A 20890-nucleotide genomic window follows, 5' to 3' on the forward strand; every position below is an offset into this window, starting at 1 on the left:
GTCATAGGTCACATGATAACGTCAACATGGCGGAACGCATCCATACTCAACGAGATTTGGCTGTTGAGTAGGTACTCTTTTAGCGTTCGTTAAGTAAATACTTATTGAAATTAAGTACCTACTCATTGAGTAGGCGATTTCGGACGCAGCCCCTGTCTGCAGCCTGCAGATCGAGGCGGGGCTGAATCTGGGGCGGGGCTGCACGTGTCGCCCCGCCCACATGCCTTCTCATTGGTTGTAGGTAAATGAATAATGTCGAGATTACGTTACTCCCACAACTCATCTCATTGGTGGCAAAGTAATGACGTTGAGTACATGAAGTTAGGGGAAATGAAATAGCAGAAAAAATAGCAAAGGTAGTTACTAAAAATAATCAAATTGATTTTACAGTTATTATTAGAGGAACTAAAATTATTATTCAAAGTAAATTAAAGAAACAATGGCAACAACAGTGGGAAGAAAATAGGAAAGGACGATGGTTTCATAAGATTCAAAGGAGAGTGGGAGAAATGAAATAAGGTGTACAGAGAGGAATAGGCGAGAAGAGACAATAATATAAAGGCTTCGGTTTGGACACACGGGATTAAATGAAACATTACTGAAAATAGGTAAACATGGCACAGGGAAATGTGAATATTGCCGGCATGAAGAAAGAATGGAACACCTCATATTAGAATTACCCAATATAACCAAAAGATGGCAGCACAGGATTATTTATAATGCAGCTGCCTTTTAAATTCCCTACATTTTTCAAGACGTCTTGCTTTTCGATTAATTATAAAATTACTAGAATAATAAATTATAGTACTTTTACCGTCCTTAAGCATATATTATAGGAAGTGCAGAAAATCATTAAGCTCACACACAAACAGCCTATAAGGGTAAATTATTTAAATACTAATATATATTTCACTACAAATACATTAAATAATTATGGTATAATAATTAAATAATGCACTCAATGTGAATCGATAGGAATATTAAATATTTTATAAAATTTTATAACATCTTTTAAGTTTTATCTTGAACTCTAAAATCTATTGATCTATTAACCATACTTGTTCCCGCTGTAGTTTTGTTACTCTAAATTTAGTCTGAATCATTAAAGCTATTTTTTGCCATCAGCTTGTCAGATGTTTGGTCCAGTTATTACTGTCAATCACAGCAATGAATCGCTCATATTTAGCCTAATTATTCTATTTTTTTTTAAACTGGCATCTGTCATTCTTGAAACGGTATACATGGACGTTTGGTCCTCTTAGACAAACAACACTTTTCTTCGAATGTGAATGGATTATGTAGAGAAAACGAACAAAGTACGCTGATATTACGGCACAGTACAGTTGACCAGAAATGCCTTAGCTGGCTTGACTAAACAAGGAAGTAATCCGATATGGTAAATTAATAGCGAAATTAGAAGAAATTAAAACATGTTTCAATTTAGTAGATATACTTCGGGAAGGGTCAACAGATGGTTATAGGGTGTTATTTAAATTTCTTAGAGAAATTAATGTATTTGAGCACAGAGGACCCAGACTGCTGTTTCGCGTGTCAAGATCGGGAGTGAGAATCAGAAATAACTGTGTACATTATTATCTTAAATAAATAACAGTGAAATTCATTTATGTGTCGACATAATTCATTCATGTGTCATAAATGTTTGTATTAATAAACAACTCTGATGTTTAACAACACTTTTCTATTTATTAATTTAATAACATAAGGATAGTGGACACTCTTGCTGATAATTTTCCACATTTATGTATCTTATTAACAATTAAGACAATAATTAAAAAAAAAGCTGTAAATAAACACCACTGGTTAACATTGCATAACATGCTTGTAAATGTATGTAACCTTGGACCACAAACCAGTCATAAGCCTACGTTTTAATTGAGTTTTGTACACATCTGAAAGCTGAATAAATAAGCAAAGGATTCCACGTTTATATTAAACGTATAATTCATAAGTATAGTTTCCAACTGCATTTGGCGACGTCAATCCATTTCACTAACCAATGAGATGAGTTGTGGGAGGGATGTTGCGTCGACGTCATTAATTTACCTACTACCAATGAGAAGGATTGTGGGCGGGGCGACACGTGCAGCCCCGCCCCAGATTCAGCCCCGCCTCGATCTGCAGGCTGCAGACAGGTGCACTTGACTTGAAGGGAGGATTCCCTCCTCTCGAAGCTTCACATTCCAGTGCAGCGGGTGGCGCTAAAACACCCACACGTTTGCTTGCCAACCTCAGAGGAAGAGGAAGAGGTTTCGTTTCATTGTGAGCTGTTCGTTTGTTGTGATGCTACAAACTGTTAGTTGAAATGTGCTATTTTTTATTAGAAAGATACAACATTGGATCAGATCAGCAAATTAAGTTACCTGTAATATTCTCATTCTCACAGTCGTGACTAAGTTTAAAAACAAGCTGGAATATCTGAAGAACTGAAATGAGATCTGCTGCTGTGAAGATGGTGTTTGTTAAAGAGAAGAGTGAGGAGGACACGAGTGAACCAGATTCCTGGAGAATAAAACAAGAGGAACCAGATCTCTTGATAATAAAAGTCGAGGAACCAGAACCATGGAGAATAGAACATGAGGAACAAGGAGGTTGGTGTTTATTCTTAATTCATCTGAGTGTGCGGTACATTACAATAACAAAGACTTAACAGGGTGCTTGCTGATCCTTAAACAGTTTTCACATCTCTTCACTTTGTTTTTACATTAGAGTAATCTTAAACATTTTGTGGACAAAGGTTTAAAGGCTTTATTTTGTAAATTTTACCCTTTCACAAATATGAAATGTTTTATCCTTTTTTGTCTGCCTTTTTTCTTGACTGTGGGGCCAAATAGTAATGGGAAAAAATACTAAGATCTTCTGTATACATCTGTACATTTACCCTGCTTTAGTTTACTTAATTGAGAAATGTGGAAAGGTCTATTTTTCATTGAAATATGTACACGAACGAGTGATTTAATATATAGGCTAAGTGAAGTAATATGTAAATTTGACGTAGATGCATGATCATATTCCATCATAGCTTATTATTTTTTTATTATTTATTTATGTTTTGGGGAAATGTTTTAAAAATGGAATTAAATGGTATTTATTCAATGGTCAGTGGTCGTCTTTTGGACAACTGTCAAATCAGCAGTCTGCCCTAGTAGCCTACAGAACTAGACTGAGAGACCATTTAAAGGCCTTTGCAGGTGTTTTGAGTTAATTAGCTGATTAGAGTGTGGTACCAGGTGTCTTCAATACTGAACCTTTTCACAATATTCTAATTTTCTGAGATACTGAATTGGGGTTTTCATTAGTTGTCATCAAAATTAATAGAAATAAACAATTGAAATATATCAGTCTGTGCGGAATGAATCTATACATTATTTTCACTTCTTGAATGGAATTAGTGAAATAAATCAACTTTTTGATGATATTCTAATTACATGAGCAGCACCTGTATATGGATGCACAATTTTGAAAACAAATAATAAAATGCAAATTCCAAAGTTTAAAAGCTACAAATTTTACATCACACACGTGTATTACATGCTCAGTCTATAGTAGGGATGTTCATCTCATGACTGATGCTGATGTGATATGCATCTCGATGCATAGCCAATCAGTGTTGGGCAAGTTACTTCCAAAATGTAACGCATGTATATATTAGGAGTATAATAGGACCACTTTAAAGCTTTGAACTTTACAGATCTTATATATGCACAAACATTCTGTAACACCCCAAAAACAAAGGAAAACATGAAATCACACCATATGACTCCATTAAGGGACAGTCATAAAATTCCAGACAGTGCAAAAAAAAAGGCCACATTCAATTTTTTATTTAAATTAATGATTTTAACAAATTTGTAGTCCATAAATGGTGAGCTTTATTGTAATTGTATAAAATGTTTATTTTTTTTATAAATCTTCCCTGTAATGAAACAATCTTGTCACTTGGAACTTACTAAAAGCTTGTGTTTATAAATTATTTTTGTATGTTAAAGTCAAGTTAGGCTGATACTTGGAGAACGTAGATGTTTTAATGCAATTGGACCTGTAAAGATGATCAAATCAAAGCATTCTTATGTATAAATGCAACTTGAAAGCGCCTTGGCAATTTGGACTGAATGTTTCATGCTGATAGATGGTAATGGTCTCTTTATTAGACTGTCGGCTCTATAGAACAAGAGGCAGGGAAAAGAACATCCTATTAATAAACGAACCTAATTCATTTTAATTACCACACTTTAATTGGTTGAAATGAAAAAAAAAAAAAAAAAGATGCTGCTTCACTTCATGCTTCATTTAAGCCATGTGGGACATTTTAAATCTATTTAAAAAATCTGTCTAAATTTAAAAAACATGTATGTCAGATCAGATCACCTTTATTTATATAGGGATATTAACAATACAGATTGTGTCAAAGCAGCTTTATAGTATTACATAGGAAAATGGTAAGTTAAAAATGCAGAAAGTGTGTTAGATAACCAGATAGTTCTCCCTATAGAAACATGGGATTATTTAAGAATAATTTGAAGATCAAATTATAGCAATGGCCTACTTTCTGCTGTTGTATCAAGGTCTTTTTAATGTCGTTTCACAGTTATCTTTTAAACTTTTGTTTGAGTTTCTGAAAATGAATTGTTTTTACTTTTATTTCAGAGTTGATTGACGATTATGAGGAGAATGAAGAATTGAGTGAAGTTGATGAGAAAAATCATGTCAAAGTGAGTTGCCCGCAAACCGAACAGGAAAGCAGTGCTAAGAAAGCTTTCACCTGCACTCAGTGTGGAAAGACTTTGATTAACAACTATAATCTTGAGCTTCACATGAGAGTTCACACTGGAGAGAAACCGTTCACTTGTGATCAGTGCGGGAAGAGTTTCCCACACTCAGCAACCCTTAGGGATCACATGAACATCCACACTAGAGAGAAGCTGTACGCATGCGATCAATGCGGGAAAACGTTTTTGTGGGCTTCAGTCCTGAGGACACACCTGAAAGTTCATTCAAACGAGAGACCGCATTCATGCCATTTGTGCGGAAGGAGTTTTTCATTGCTACAAAGTTTGAAAGCACATCAGAAAGTTCATACTGGTGCGAAAGATTACACGTGCTTTGAATGTGGAAAGACTTTTACTTTGGCGAGCGGTTTAAAACTGCACATGAGGATCCACACCGGAGAAAAACCTTACCAGTGTTCACACTGCGACAGGAGATTCTGTCGGACAGGAGACCTGAAAATACATGAGAGGACCCACACTGGAGAGAAACCTTACACTTGTGATCAGTGCGGGAAGAGTTTTGCACAAAAAATACACCTTAACGGACACATGAACATCCACACTGGAGAGAAACCCTGTGTGTGTTCAGTCTGCGCCAAGAGATTCAGACTGCCAGAAATGCTGAAAAGACATGAGAAAATACACACTGGAAAGAAACCTTACACATGTGATCAGTGCGGGAAGAGTTTTACACAAAAAGTACACCTTAACGGACACGTGAGCATCCACACTGGAGAGAAACCTTGTGTGTGTTCACACTGCGGCAAAAGATTCAGACTGCCAGAAATGCTGAAAAGACATGAAAAAAAAATACACACTGGAGAGAAACCGTATGTGTGTTCACACTGCGGCAAGAGATTCAGACTGCCAGAAATGCTGAACAGACATGAGAAAATACACACTACAGAGAAACAGTTTCACTGCACTACATGTGGGAAGCGTTTTAAGTGTTCATCTGCTCTAAACAGACACACAATAAACTATCACAGTGAGTCGATCAGCTTCAGATCCTGCACTTTCCGGTCTGATGCAGTGTCCTCACCAAATGTGACACAATAATGAACCAAGCAATAACATATCATCTGGATAAATCTGTCATGTTCTCCAAGAATAAAGTTCAAAACCAGCAGATTCAACTGTGAGATTCAGATCAACTTTCGGAAGGTTCTATTCTTTTATATCATTTGGCATCATGAAAGGATATCCCTGTGGTTTCCCGTGAGTGTCATATTATGTTTAATTGTCTTATGCATATGTGTCACTCTTCATTACTCTTTCATTAAAGGTCCCATATTGTGAAAACTGAAATGTCCTGGCTTTTTTCGTGATAACTGAGGTCTAGGGGCTATGCAACTACCATAAGTTTCAAAACAGTCAATCCTACGGTGGCCGAGAGAGCTCAACGCGCTGAAACTTAAACACATGCAAACAGAAAACAACAACAACAAATTAAGAAAACATCTTCATCAGTTTGACAACACAGGTGCTGCAAATCCTCGCAATGCAAACACAAAACACGGAAACGTGCTGCAAATTCTCAGAACACAACCAAACTCAGAAATGCGCTGCAAACATACGAACGCGCTGCAAACACAGGAACGCACTGCAAATAGCACGGACCACAATGCAAATGTTTCAGGGGGACCTCAAATGGTGACGAACCCATTTGGGACCTGGTTATTTGTTCAGTGGCTGTTGGTCAGAGCAGAGGTGTTGTCGGTGAATTATCACCTTTTAGTGATATAGTACAACATCACTAAAAGGTGACGGTCCCAGATGGGTTCGTCACTTTTTGAGGTCCCCCTGAAACATTTCCGTTTTGGTCCGTGCTATTTGCAGCACGTTCCTGTGTTCGCAGCGCATTTCCAGTTTGGTTGTGTTGTGAGAAGTTGCAGCGCGTTTCCGTATTTTGTGTTTGCATTGCGAGAATTTGCAGTGCCCGTGTTGTCAAACTGATGAAGATGTTTTCTTAATTTGTTGTCGTTTTTTTTTCTGTTTGCATGTGTTTTCTTAAGTTGCAGCGCGTTGAGCTCTCTCGGCCACCGTACAATCCACAGTAAAATGCACACAGTCTGCATAAAGTAGCTGTGCCTTTCATAAGCCGCTGTGTAGGTAAAATGTAGATATAGTGTTGATGGTAGTTTTAGTTGTATCTCTAGAGTTCCAATAATAGCAGTATGAATTTAGTTGCGGTTGCACATTAGTTTAAACCGGACAAGTGTTTATGCAAAATGAGGGTCAGAGAGAAAGACACAAAAATAATCACCATGCATCACCACGAACGCTGCAGTCTGACACTGGATAACAAATGACTGTAAGTACTTTGTGTGATAAGTTGCTTGTGTTTAATGTGTTGAAAATCTTTTTATTTTATTTTTTTCAGTTCACTGTTGAATCAACTGAGTGCAATAAGGCCACATATTGCACAGCAGGTCTTGATGCTTCATTGCGTATTGTTGACCATATATCCATTTTGTTTTTTAAATGGACCCAAATCTGATATCTGCAATAAACTATGCACTTTGCGAAATAACCCAAGGTAAACATACTGACTCAAAAGTAGTAATCAGCAAATCACTGGGTCTCATTCACTAATAATTTTGCACTTTATTTGTATTTCTACACATTTCTCATGAAAATCTTTGCAATACCTGCATATACCACATCAATAGATTAACAATGACTATAGCTGCTTTTCCACTATCGGGCCGAACCGTTCTCAATGCTTAACCGCTCTGTTCCGTGGCGATCCGGGCCAGTCAGCACAGATACGGTTTGATTTTCCACTGTGGTGCAGATAACGGAACTCTTTGGAATGTAAATACAAATGCGTCAAATCGTTGCCTTGGTAACGCAAGAGTAGACAGCCCCGCTTCTACTGTTATTGTCCTTTTGGATGCAATATGTATGTTTGAGTTTTTTTATTTTTTCCCGGCACTGTTTTGAACTTTTCTTAATGCCCTTCTCTGCAAGACACTGTGCTATAATTTTAAAAACTTTTCGTTTCTCTTTTCACCCTCCAGCTGTTCTTGAATTTTTCTTTCTGTCCAAATATAAATATTAGAGCAAATGTTTCATCCACAGACCAAAGTGTCTCAGCCATTTATATTTATATTTACCATATCTGCTTACTGCGCATCCGCTTAGCCTTAGACAGAGCCATAGAGAAACTGGTAGCCAGGCAACAGCGTGGCGACATCATGCACACACATTTTACCAGCCCGGTTCAGCACGGTTGTCTAACCGTGCCGAGAATTCCGGGCCGAGAATCGTTCCGTGCCGTACCAGGCTCAGGTGGAAACACAACTGGAACTGTACCCAACTGTTTTATGAACGGTTCGGCCCGATAGTGGAAAAGCGGCTTATATAATGTATTACATAGTATTCTTGAAACAAAGTTATATTGTGCTGTTTGTTTCAATCTTTGTTCGTTAAGGATGTTCCACTTAATTAAGTTCCTGATCAACAAAACTGCAGCAGTGGTGCCACAAATGTGGTTCAGTGATTGAGTTGTCTATTGGCCAAACTACTGAAGTGATGAAAGAGTGAACAGGGCTGTAAAAAATTCAGAGGAACCTGATCTGTAACATATCAGATCTACAGTCTGAAGAGGAAGAGGTGGAGAATCGAACCAAAGAACCGACATAAGTATATATGAATATGTTCCTTTATATTCTACGTTACCTTTTTGACCTCTAAATTTGGTCTAATTTAGTGTTATCATATGATAAACTGAAAGCCACCACACAGAGAAAGCCTAAGCGGCAACCATCTGGTTTCTCTCTTTAAACCAGCATGGAAGTGCAAAAGGGAGTCAGCCCCATAGACTTCCTATGTTAAAATGCCCAACTTTACAGCAGAAAAAAGTGTCTATATAGCTATATAATTAGCTATATAGGCCCAAACCACTTTGCGGTGCAATTGAGCATTTTAACATGGGTCTCTGGAAGTGGGTGATTTTTTTTTTTTATTATTATTATTATTATTATTATTATTATTAACTTATACGTTTAAATTGTATTAAATAGCAAATTCTTTTTCAGCTATTCTATTGTGAATTGTTCTCATATGGTGTATACCAGCATCATTTGAATTTTTTTTTTTTCTTTTTTTTTTTTTTGGCAGAGGTGCTCCAGGTAATGATAAATTACTAGTAATCATCATACTCTTACCTACAACAGGATTGTCACAAAATTTTCATCTAATTGCACTAATTTACAACTCCATTTCTTTGGACGTTTATGTAATTAATAATAGCATCTGCAGACTCAGATGATGAGGGTGAGGAGGAAGGCCATCAAAACAAGAGACCCAGGGGTCCAACCAAAATCATAAACAAAACCACCTGCTCCTTTTATGCCAAATATATGCTGTTTAAATACTGTAAAGTTGCTTTGACACAATCTGTATTGTTAAAAGAGCTATATAAATAGAGGGAAAAAAAGTGGTTTAAAAATCCCTCCAGTAATCAAATGAAATTGAGTGTGGTGAGTTTTTTTTTTTTTTTTTTCTCATTACAGTGTAAGTTTACATTACATTTTAGCATTTTTACAGTGTTTTACTGTTAAAAGTATTATTTTTTAACATTTAAAGGTCAATCTTAAGAGTGAAAAAACACATACTGTGTTAAAACGGTCTTCCAGAAAATAATTTTATGTCTATAATAAATAACTTATACTGTAAATATAGCAGTTTTAGGTTTGCTGTCAAATGAACTCAAATAGCTGTAGCTACAGTATCACCTCTCACCTCTTGTAGTGCAAATTATGTTCCTCTACATATGGGTCTAGATTTAAAGGTGTGGTAATGCAGAAACCAAACCTTGTCACAAGGACCTTATACTACCAGATATATTTATACCAGAGTGTATTTTCATGAAGATGTCTAGATCTATGCTGTTATATAGATTTATTACATTACATTAAATGTATAGCACAGGGGAAACGGGTTACTTGGTCATCAAGGTATTTAGAAGAAAAAAATGTAATTAACAATGGACATTTATTTCCTTCTGTTAAAAAACAAAACAAAAAACAAAACAAAAAAAAAACTTTACAACATTTTTGTTACATTTTAGATTTCCTCCATGGCAACTATTGGGGGCCATGACACAAAACGTGTCACATGGAACATCCTCTCCCACATGTTTCATCATGATGTTGGGGGGAAAATCAACTGGGAGGGCATGAATGGGAAAAAAATCCTTCAAACAGATGGAGTCCAAGAAGTAAATGTATATAAATATTACCTGGCTAACAGAGGTGGGTAGTTACAGAGTACATTTACTTGAGTCGATTTTTGGAGAAATTGTACTTTTAAGACTACATGTAAAGATGGGTATATGGGCATGAATGATGGCCCATTTGGGAATGAATCACTCTCTTGAGTCGATTCTGTTCAAGGCCCTAAACAAATAAGCCTTCATACTGAATCATACAGCAGCCATATCACCCTGCAGCCCAAGACTGGTCGCCCACTGAAGCTAAGCAGGGTTGAGCTTGGTCAGTACCTGGATGGGAGACCTCCTGGGGAAACTAGGTTGCTGCTGGAAGAGGTGCTAGTGAGGCCAGCAGGGGGTGCTCACACTGAGGTCTGTGTGGGTCCTAGCACCCCAGTATAGTGACGGGGACACTATACTGCCAAAAAGCACCGTCCTTCGGATGAGACGTTAAACTGAGGTCCTGACTCTCTGTGGTCATTAAAAATCCCAGAATGTCTTTTGAAAAGAGTAGAGGTGTGACCTCGGCATCCTGGCCAAATTTGCCCATTGGCCTCTGACCATCATGGCCCCCGAATCATCCCCATATTCCAATTGGCTTCATCACCTTGTCTCCTCTCCACCAGTAAGCTGGTGGGCGTTCTGGCGCACTATGGCTGCCGTCGCATCATCCAGGTGGATGCAGCACACTGGTGGTGGATGAGGAGATACCCCTGACACTGTAAAGCGCTTTGAGTGTCTAGAAAAGCGCTATATAAATGTAACAAATTATTATTATTATTATTATTCATAAGAAATGGTTTCTCATTCATACCAGGTTGATTTAAAAAGCTTGAGAATGTAAAGATCTACAGTCAATCGAAGCCAAATATGCAATTCTACTGTTGGTCTGCGATGAGGATCTATATTAGTTGAACACTGTGTGTGCCGTATGAGAACAATTCCACAGGTATACAATTGATTTAGCTTAAGTAATAGTAGCAGTAAACCAGATCGACTGCCTAGTGAAATGAATGATGTGTTGATCGTAGCATTTTTTTTAGTAGATTTGCTTAATTACACTGCATCAAATCCTTTTTTGAGTGCAGTCTGCAGCATTAAGCATTATAACCAATCACACTTGTTTCAGTTGAACTTATGAATACAATTTTTTTAATCAGGTGTTTTGATTCATCGCCTAGAAGAACTCCAGAGTTGTTAGGTGTGCATGCTCAAATACTGAATTCTGATCAATATGCATTCACAAATTTTCTAATTTATAATAAATCTAAAAGTAATAAATGTAAAAATAACTATAAAACGAAGTGGGAAAAAAGCAAAACAAAGTTCTTGGTACAATTTCCATTGTGTTTTATTTGTTCTATTCAGTGTATACATAATAGAACTGTGTAAATAGGCAATTGCTGTGAATATATTTACAGTATGTAATAAACTATTTTTATAGTTTAATTCTGGCTAAAATTATTAATTTAGATTTAGAAGTTTTGAATGATTTAATGATTTAACATTTTAAATAGGCAAGCTTTTATAGAGCAATCTAGTCTGTTTAGTCTACAGATTGTAGATATTTCTGTAGGTAGTTTTGCCCAGATTAGTTTTGAATGAGAAACCTATAAGGTATTCAGACCAAATTATCTACACTGCTCAAAAAAATAAAAGGAACTCTTAAACAACACAATGTAACTCCAAGTCAATCACACTTCTGTGCAATCAAATTGCCCACTTAGGAAGCAACGATGATTGACAATCAATGTCACATGCTGTTGTGCAAATGGAATAGACAACAGGCGGAAATTATAGGCAATTAGCAAGACATCCCCAATAAAGGAATGGTTCTGCAGGTGGTGACCACCAGTGTTGGGTAAGTTACTTTAAAAAAGTAATTAATTACTAATTACTAATTACTTCATCAATGTTGTATTTAAAATACTTATCTAATTACTGTGTCTAAAAAGTAACTTAAATACTCAATAAGTAATTTAACTAAATACTTCTTAAAATCCCTATAAACCTTGAGTGGACAAAAAATAGAAATTAAACTTTCTTAAATTAAACTTATTAAACTTATTAAACTCTAATTAAATAATAGATAATTAAATAAAACATGAGTCAAACATTAAATAGTTTAGCATTTTAGCTTTTTTAATAATCTATATTACATTCTATGAAAACATTCTATAATAATAAACTTTTTTGTAAGAAATGTAACCTTCTTTCGGTAAGAAACACAATTCCAGAATAACAAAAAATATATATTATTCTTAAGAAACTTAAGAAAAGTTAAACATGACATGTATCAACCTGTAAACGTCAAACTTAATTTAAAACAATGAGTTCAATAAATGTTTTACTTTATTTAAACAAATCTAAAATGTTATTTAGAATTTCAAGGAGCTTTTATAATACTATCCAATATTTTAATATTTAAAACATTTTAATGACCATTTTTGTAATCATGTCATGTGTTTCCACAAAGTGAACTGTAACCTTGCTCATTCAGACACTTTTCTGCGCTACCGAAGTAAAATCAAGTTTTGCCTGTTTAGCAGGAGTTGCCGCAGTTTTATCCGTCGAATATGAAGGATCACACAGAAGTGTTCGTCTATGCTGCCGTGTCAGGTGCTTGAGTACTCGTGCTATTGACAGCGCAGCGGCCGATAGTTTTTTCTCCCCAGGACATAGCTTACATATTACTGTAATGTTCTTGTCTGCTTGTTTCAGAAAACTGAAGTAATGGGCATATTTCCATTTCGCAAAACAGCCACTCGCTTCAGCCGAGTCCAACATCCCCTTTAAGAATACCATAGGAGTATGCAGCAAACTTGCGCGAAATCACGTGCACCTGCACTTCAACGATTCTAAAGCGGCAGAGTTTACTTTCACATTTAGAAGATTAATTAATCAAATTAAATAATGATATTCAGCGAGTTTAATTATTTTACAGTGTAACGCAAGTACATTAAACGTAACTGTAATTAAAATACTTAAAAATGAACAGGAATCAGTTACTCTACTTTTTCAGTGGAAAAGTATTTTAATTACAGTAATGTTTTGGTCACTTTTGAATGCTTGCGGTGCCTTCACACTAGTGGTAGCATGAGACGGAGCCTACAACCCACACAAGTGGCTCAGGTAGTGCAGCTGATCCAGGATAGCACATCAATGCGAGCAGTGGCAAGAAGGTTTGCTGTGTCTGTCAGCGTAGTGTCCAGAGCATGGAGGCGCTACCAGGAGACAGGCCAGTACATCAGGTGATGTGGAGGAGGCCTTAGGAGGGGAACAACCCATTAGCAGGACTGCTACCTCCGCCTTTGTGCAAGGAGGAACAGGAGGAGCACTGCCAGAACCCTGCAAAATGACCTCCAGTGCATGTGTTTGCTCAAACGGTCAGAAACAGACTCCATTAGAGTGGTATGAGGGCCCGACGTTCACAGGTGGGGGTTGTGCTTACAGCCCAACAACATGCAGGACGTTTGGCATTTGCCAGAGAACACCAAGATTGGCAAATTCGCCACTGGCACCGTGTGCTCTTCACAGATGAAAGCAGGTTCACACTGAGCATGTGACAGACGTGACAGAGTCTGGAGACACCGTAGAGACCGTTCTGCTGCCTGCAACATCCTTCAGCATGAGCGGTTTGGCAGTGGGTCAGTAATGGTGTGGGGCGGCATTTCTTTGGAGGGCCGCACAGCCCTCCATGTGCTCGTCAGAGGTAACTGCCATTAGGTACCGAGATGAGACCCCTTGTGAGACCATATGCTGGTGCGGTTAGCCCTGGGTTCCTCCTAATGCAAGACAATGCTAGACCTCCTCATGTGGCTGGAGTGTGTCAGCAGTTCCTGCAAGACGAAGGCACTGATGCTATGGACTGGCCCGCCCATTCCCCAGACCTGAATCCAATTGAGCACATCAGGGACATCATATCTCGCTCCATCCACCAACACCACGTTGCACCACCGACTGTCTAGGAGTTGGCGGATGCTGTAGTCCAGGTCTGGGAGGAGATCCCTCAGGAGACCATCCGCCACCTCATCAGGAGCATGCCCAGGTGTTGTAGGGAGGCCACACACACTACTGAGCCTCATTTTGACTTGTTTTAAGGACATTACATCAAAATTGGATCAGCCTGGAGTGTATTTTTCCACTTCAATTTGGAGTGTGACTTCAAATCCAGAGTTCCATGGGTTAATAAATTAGATTTTCATTGATAATTTTTGTGTGATTTTTGTCAGGACATTCAACTATGTAAGGGCAAAGTTTTTAATAAGAATATTTCATTCATTCAGATCTAGGATGTGTTATTTTAGTGATACCTTTGTTTGTTTTTTAGCAGTGTACTAATGAACGGGTCCAGATCGGATCCGGGCCGGATTAACAGCTTTATTAGCGGATACGGGTGGGGTCTGGAACGGGTCCCGTTCGGATCCGGAATCCTTGTCCGTTCCGGATCCGTTGTGCTGTGCAAGTGGACTCCGATACAGACCCGTTTTGCGGATCCGTTCCGGATCTTGTGGTACCTCTGGCACAGATCCATTCTGGAGTCATTTTGCTATCTGGGATGGATCTTCATGTGCATCTTCAGGTGACTTTTATAAGCAAAACAGGTTTTGCACTGATCACATGTGTGCAGCTTCTCACTGCTGTGGATCATCTGATGTGCTTTCATATTTCCAAACAGATTGAATCTTTTGTCACAATATGAACACTATTTAAGTTTTTTTTTTTTTTCAGTGTGAATCCTCTCATGCTGTTTTAACCGTTTCGCTGAAATAAAAGTCTTGTCACACTCAAAGCACATATAATCTTTCACACCTGTATGTATTTTCTGATGTATTTTTAAACTTTGCGGCAGTGAAAAACTCTTTCCACATTCAGAACAGGAATGCGGCTTCTCCTTCGTGTGAACTGTTAGGTGTTTCTTCAGGTTTGATGCATGAACAAATGTTTTTACGCAGTGATCACATGTGAACGGCTTCTCTCCGGTGTGGATTCTCATGTGATGTTTAAGATTTTTTTTAATTGAAAATGTCTTTTCACACTGTTCACACATGAATGGCTTCTCTCCAGTGTGGATCCTCATGTGAAGCCCAAGACATGATTTGTTTGTAAATCTTCTTCCACATTGATCACATGCATATGGTTTCTCTCCGGTGTGGATTCTCATGTGAATCATAAGTCTATTCTTAACTGAGAATCTCTTTTCACACTGATCACACTTGAACGGCTTCTCTCCGGTGTGGATCCTCATGTGAATCTTAAGGTACTCTGAATCTGTGAAACTCTTCCCACATTGCTCACATGTGAAAGGCCTCTCTCCAGTGTGGATCCTCATGTGTCTATTAAAGTTAATTTTTTCTTTAAAGCTATTTCCGCACTGATCGCACGTGAACGGCTTCTCTCCAGTGTGGATTTTTATGTGTCTTTTATGTCCATGAAACTTTTTCCACACTCACAACACATAAATGGCTTCACTCCTGTATGAACTCTCATGTGACACCGAAAGCTTTGTTTGTTTGAGTATCTCTTTTCACACTGATCACACATGAACGGCTTCTCTCCGGTGTGGATCATCATGTGACTCTTAAGGTTTGATGAATGTTTGAAACTCCTCTCACATTTATCGCATGGGTATGCTTTCTTTTTTTTTTTTTTCTATGCTGGCAGTCCACGGTCGGTCCACTGGTCGTATTAATCTTTTAAGACATCATCTAATATACTTGGATAGTTATAATTATATAAAACAAAATTATTTAATGCAATAATGAATCAAGTACACAACTCTTAATAACCATTGTAAGTTTATTAATAATACTGACATACATTAAAAACACAAACATCTTAGACTATGTTGAAATATTGACAAAACTACATACATTGAAGATATGTAACAATAAATTGTATATTAGGTTTATGTGTATATTATAAAAATAAATATGTATAAAAAAATAAATAAATAATGTATATCTACAGTAGGAAATTTACAAAATATATTCATGAAATATGATCTTAAATTAATATCCTAATGATTTTTGGCATAAATGAAAAAAATATAATTTTGACCCATATAATGAATGTTTGGTCACTTATACAAATATACTCATGCTACTTAAATAATTAGTTTACTTCCGGAACAAACAATGTACAGGTAAATGTACTCACCCTCTTGTCATCCAAGATATTCATGTCTTCCTTTCTTCAGTTGTAAAGAAAAGAGAACTTCGAAAATGCAGTTTAAATGAATCTTCAAAGGACTCTAAACAACAGTTATTTTCTGTACAATTTATATACTTTTTAACCTCAAATGCCAGTCTTGTCTAGGTCTGCCTGTTTTTTCTGGTTCTCCCAACTCATTTTCTCCTCCAACTTCAAAATAGTCCTGCATAACGACAGAAGAACCAACCCAGTGTTTACAAAGTGAACATGCAAAGATGATGCAGGATGATTTTGAAGTCACCACAAGTGAGTCTGGGTCCAAACTGTAGTAACACTGGGTTGGGCAACCTGAGAGATAGAAACAGGATAACAGAAGAAGAAGGATTAGCATAGATGCTGTTCATATTATTTCAGGCAGAAGATGATCATGTGCATTTATTACTATTTCATCACTGGAGTAGGAGGTTATGAGATGTTTTATGTGAATGCTTGGCTAAAAAGATGCATTTTTAATCTAGATAAAATCAGAAAGAGTGTGCCTCAGCCCCAAACATTATCAGACTGTTCAAGGGTTTAAGAGTTAAATGTGAAAAAAAAAAAAAAACTTTGCCTCCTTTACTGGACTTCAATATCCTGGGTACTATCAAAAGTCCAGAGTTTTGTGAGATTAATTAGCTTACTTTGTTATTATTTGGTTAAATCGCAATCTAATTTTATTCTAAATCCCATAGTAAGCATATTATTTGTCTCTATGGAATGGACTACGTATGCCACAGTATCACTGAAATGGGAGGAACATCTAAACTGTAATTTACACAACTGTTTAAATTCTAGGGTCAGCAGAATTTTTGCATCTTTCAAAGAAGTCTCTTATACTCACCATATTTATAAAATAAAAACAGTAGTAAAACAATAACATTGTGAAATTATATTACAATTCAAGAGAACAATTTTTTTTTTAATTTGTTAAAATATAATTGATTGCTGTGGTCACAGCTGAATTTTCAGCAGTCTTCAAGATTATTTATTTATACAGCACTTTTTACAATACAAGTTGTGTCAAAGCAACTTAAAAAACTTAAAAAAAAATCAGTTTCACATAATCCTGCAAAATGAATTCTGATATGCTGATTTGCTGCTCAAGAAACATTTCTGATTACTATATATGTAAAAAAAAAAAATAAAAAAAATAAAAAGATTCATTGTTAAATGCAAGGATGCATTCAATTGATGAGAAGTGAGAGTCAAGATTTTAGTTTCAAATAAACACTTCATTTTAAACTTTATATTAATCAACAAATCTTGAGAAAAACAAAAACAAAACATGAATCAAAAATATTTCTTGAGCAGAAAATTAGATATTTCTGAATAATGATGTGACACCCAAGACTGGCCTATGGATGCTGAAAATTCAGATTTGATCACAGCAATAAGATAAATTTTTTCATCAGTCACTCATGTGTTGGATGTCAAAACCTTGAAATAACTTGATGTGCTTTCTTAGCTTACCCATGTTTCTCTGTCGGCAGCTCCCTTCAGGAATTCAGATATCCTAGAGCTTCTCATCTGTTGTAGATTTACCCCTGAAATCACAGTACAATTATTTATCAATGATATTTTTACCATTAAAGATATAATCACGTTTGAACTAACTAGATTCAGTTAATTTGCGCTTAGTTCAGCGCACATTTTTAAGATAAAAAAAAAAAAACGGGCCCAACTTCAATATCCATTGACAAATTGCCGGCAAAACCTTTACAAAGCTATCAAACCCTCCCATCTACACATAAATGTGTGAATAAAACTCAAAGGTTTCATTAATAAGAGCTCAATATACAGAGTTGGCCTAACGTTACCTGGTCTGAAAAAGAGAGATGCTAACGGATTTTTCGATGTCACTAAACGATATCTATAAAGTAACTATTCAACAGAAACATGTCAGTTATAAGTAAGAAAAGTGTCGGGAGCTTTTTTATATAATATTTGTGTGAATATAGGGACTAACTTACCTGAAAATGGTGTTACCATGGTTATTCACACTGAACATGTACTCAGCGCCTTTTTTTTTTTTTTTTTGGGCACCCACGTTAACAGATTAGAGCATTCATACCGCATGCAGAGGCGGTGCGTAGCAGGAGCAAAGCAGTAGTCAGTGCCGCGATCGTTTCGGCACTAGTCTATTTTTGATGCGCCGCTTATGCTGGATTAAAGCCACTGTGCTTTGTTCTTCATCAAAATTGACCTGATTAACATAAAATATAACAATTTCACCATAAAATCGTGTATCACAATCACGGCTTAAAAGACTCAACAGCACAAAATAATATTTTTTTTTATAAATAATGTTGACATTACACTTGTTCGAAAGTACCCCTACTTCCCGCGGTAATGTTTGTATAAGATATGTCTTCTCACGTTTCTAAATATAATGGTTTCATTATAAACCTGGTGATTATCTCTAGGTGGACAACCACAAAAATAATGATATTTACCATATGAATCGAACCATGTCACGTCAACAAATTGAAAAGTCAGTCATCTATTAATTATCTTGTAAATTATTGTGCCTTTAGCCCCAACAGCAGCAGGGGCGACTTTTACCCCAAATACCGTACTTTGACATATTCTTTTCGTTTTTTAAAAACTGTTGCTTTAATTATCTTTAACCAAACTGGGAATCATTAGGACGACCTTTGTCGGAAAATGTGTGGAATGGATATACATGGATGTACACAGAGTTTACTAAAAAGTAAGGTTTTGAACAACTCACTTTCACTGTTTGAGTTTCCGCTCGCAGCCGTCTTGCCAGTCAAGAAGAATCAATCACCGAATGCGAATGAATGGACTCCATATCTCTCTCTTTTTACAACTAGAAGGTTAATATTGTTTTACACTTGCGACAAAAGAAACAAATTAGCCGTGCATTTATATGGAAATACAGGTCCTTTTCAAAAAATTTGCATATTGGGATAAAGTTCATTATTTTCTGTAATGTACTGATAAACATTAGATTTTCATATATTTAAGATTCATTACTCACAACTGAAGTAGTTCAAGCCTTTAATTGTTTTAATATTGATGATTTTGGCATAGTGATGTCCGGTTCGCGAACGAATCGTTCTATTTAACCGGATCTTCTTAGTGAACCGGTTGAACCAGTTCACCAAATCGAACTGAATCGTTTGAAACGGTTTGCGTCTCTAGTAAGCACTAATCCACAAATTACTTAAAGGTTTTTACTTTTTAACGTGTCTGACACTCCCTCTGATTCAAAACAAATCAATTTCCCGAGTTATTCAGTAAATCAAACAGTTTTTGAACGGCTGTGAAAAGAGAGCTGATGATGCGCATGAGCAGAGCAGCTGCCAGAGCGGTTGTCGTTCTCGAGACGAGTCATGAATCGGTTGCAGCGGTTGTCGGATCACCAGTACACTGAACGAGAATCGCTTTCTTTCGGATCACCAGTACACTGAACGAGAATCGCTTTCTTTCGGATCACCGGTACACTGAACGAGAATCGCTTTCTTTCGGATCACCAGTACACTGAACGAGAACCGCTTTCTTTCGGATCACCAGTACACTGAACGAGAACCGCTTTCTTTCGGATCACCAGTACACTGAACGAGAACCGCTTTCTTTCGGATCACCAGTACACTGAACGAGAACCGCTTTCTTTCGGATCACCAGTACACTGAACGAGAACCGCTTTCTTTCGGATCACCAGTACACTGAACGAGAACCGCTTTCTTTCGGATCACCAGTACACTGAACGAGAATCGCTTTCTTTCGGATCACCAGTACACTGAACGAGAATCGCTTTCTTTCGGATCACCGGTACACTGAACGAGAATCGCTTTCTTTCGGATCACCAGTACACTGAACGAGAATCGCTTTCTTTCGGATCACCGGTACACTGAACGAGAATCGCTTTCTTTCGGATCACCAGTACACTGAACGAGAATCGCTTTCTTTCGGATCACCAGTACACTGAACGAGAATCGCTTTCTTTCGGATCACCAGTACACTGAACGAGAATCGCTTTCTTTCGGATCACCGGTACACTGAACGAGAATCGCTTTCTTTCGGATCACCAGTACACTGAACGAGAATCGCTTTCTTTCGGATCACCAGTACACTGAACGAGAATCGCTTTCTTTCGGATCACCAGTACACTGAACGAGAACCGCTTTCTTTCGGATCACCGGTACACTGAACGAGAATCGCTTTCTTTCGGATCACCGGTACACTGAACGAGAATCGCTTTCTTTCGGATCACCAGTACACTGAACGAGAATCGCTTTCTTTCGGATCACCAGTACACTGAACGAGAACCGCTTTCTTTCGGATCACCGGTACACTGAACGAGAATCGCTTTCTTTCGGATCACCGGTACACTGAACGAGAATCGCTTTCTTTCGGATCACCGGTACACTGAACGAGAATCGCTTTCTTTCGGATCACCAGTACACTGAACGAGAATCGCTTTCTTTCAGGTCACCAGTACACTGAACGAGAATCGCTTTCTTTCGGATCACCGGTACACTGAACGAGAATCGCTTTCTTTCGGATCACCGGTACACTGAACGAGAACCGCTTTCTTTCGGATCACCGGTACACTGAACGAGAATCGCTTTCTTTCGGATCACCGGTACACTGAACGAGAACCGCTTTCTTTCGGATCACCGGTACACTGAACGAGAATCGCTTTCTTTCGGATCACCAGTACACTGAA

At 37.4% G+C, this 20890-nt stretch overlaps 3 protein-coding genes across 3 annotated transcripts in view; 1 reads left to right on the plus strand and 2 right to left on the minus strand.

The window, feature by feature from the left end:
• Window positions 1-20890, minus strand: part of LOC141330426 (uncharacterized) — a 392843-nt gene that overhangs the window by 279260 nt on the left and 92693 nt on the right. The gene's annotated exons all lie outside the window — the stretch shown is intronic.
• Window positions 1-20890, minus strand: part of LOC141346563 (uncharacterized) — a 48639-nt gene that overhangs the window by 12111 nt on the left and 15638 nt on the right. The window contains 2 exon segments of the mRNA XM_073851507.1: window positions 13813-14079; window positions 14556-15442. Coding sequence (XP_073707608.1) covers window positions 13813-14079; window positions 14556-15442 — 1154 coding nt within the window.
• LOC141330336 (uncharacterized) lies at window positions 2274-6071 on the plus strand. The gene is made up of 2 exons (XM_073835517.1): window positions 2274-2609; window positions 4666-6071. The coding sequence occupies exons 1-2, from the start codon at window positions 2450-2452 to the stop codon at window positions 5844-5846; spliced, it is 1341 nt and encodes a 446-aa protein (XP_073691618.1). The 5' UTR covers window positions 2274-2449; the 3' UTR covers window positions 5847-6071.

Source organism: Garra rufa, chromosome 1 (assembly GCF_049309525.1).
Source record: "Garra rufa chromosome 1, GarRuf1.0, whole genome shotgun sequence".
Classification (NCBI taxonomy): Eukaryota; Metazoa; Chordata; class Actinopteri; order Cypriniformes; family Cyprinidae; genus Garra; species Garra rufa.

Bases quoted from the DNA above. Each gene is read 5' to 3' on its own strand.
- LOC141330336 (XM_073835517.1), top strand. From the start codon at position 2,450: ATGAGATCTGCTGCTGTGAAGATGGTGTTTGTTAAAGAGAAGAGTGAG. The intron at 2,610-4,665 runs GTTGGTGTTTAT...CTTTTATTTCAG, and splicing joins AGAACATGAGGAACAAGGAG to AGTTGATTGACGATTATGAG.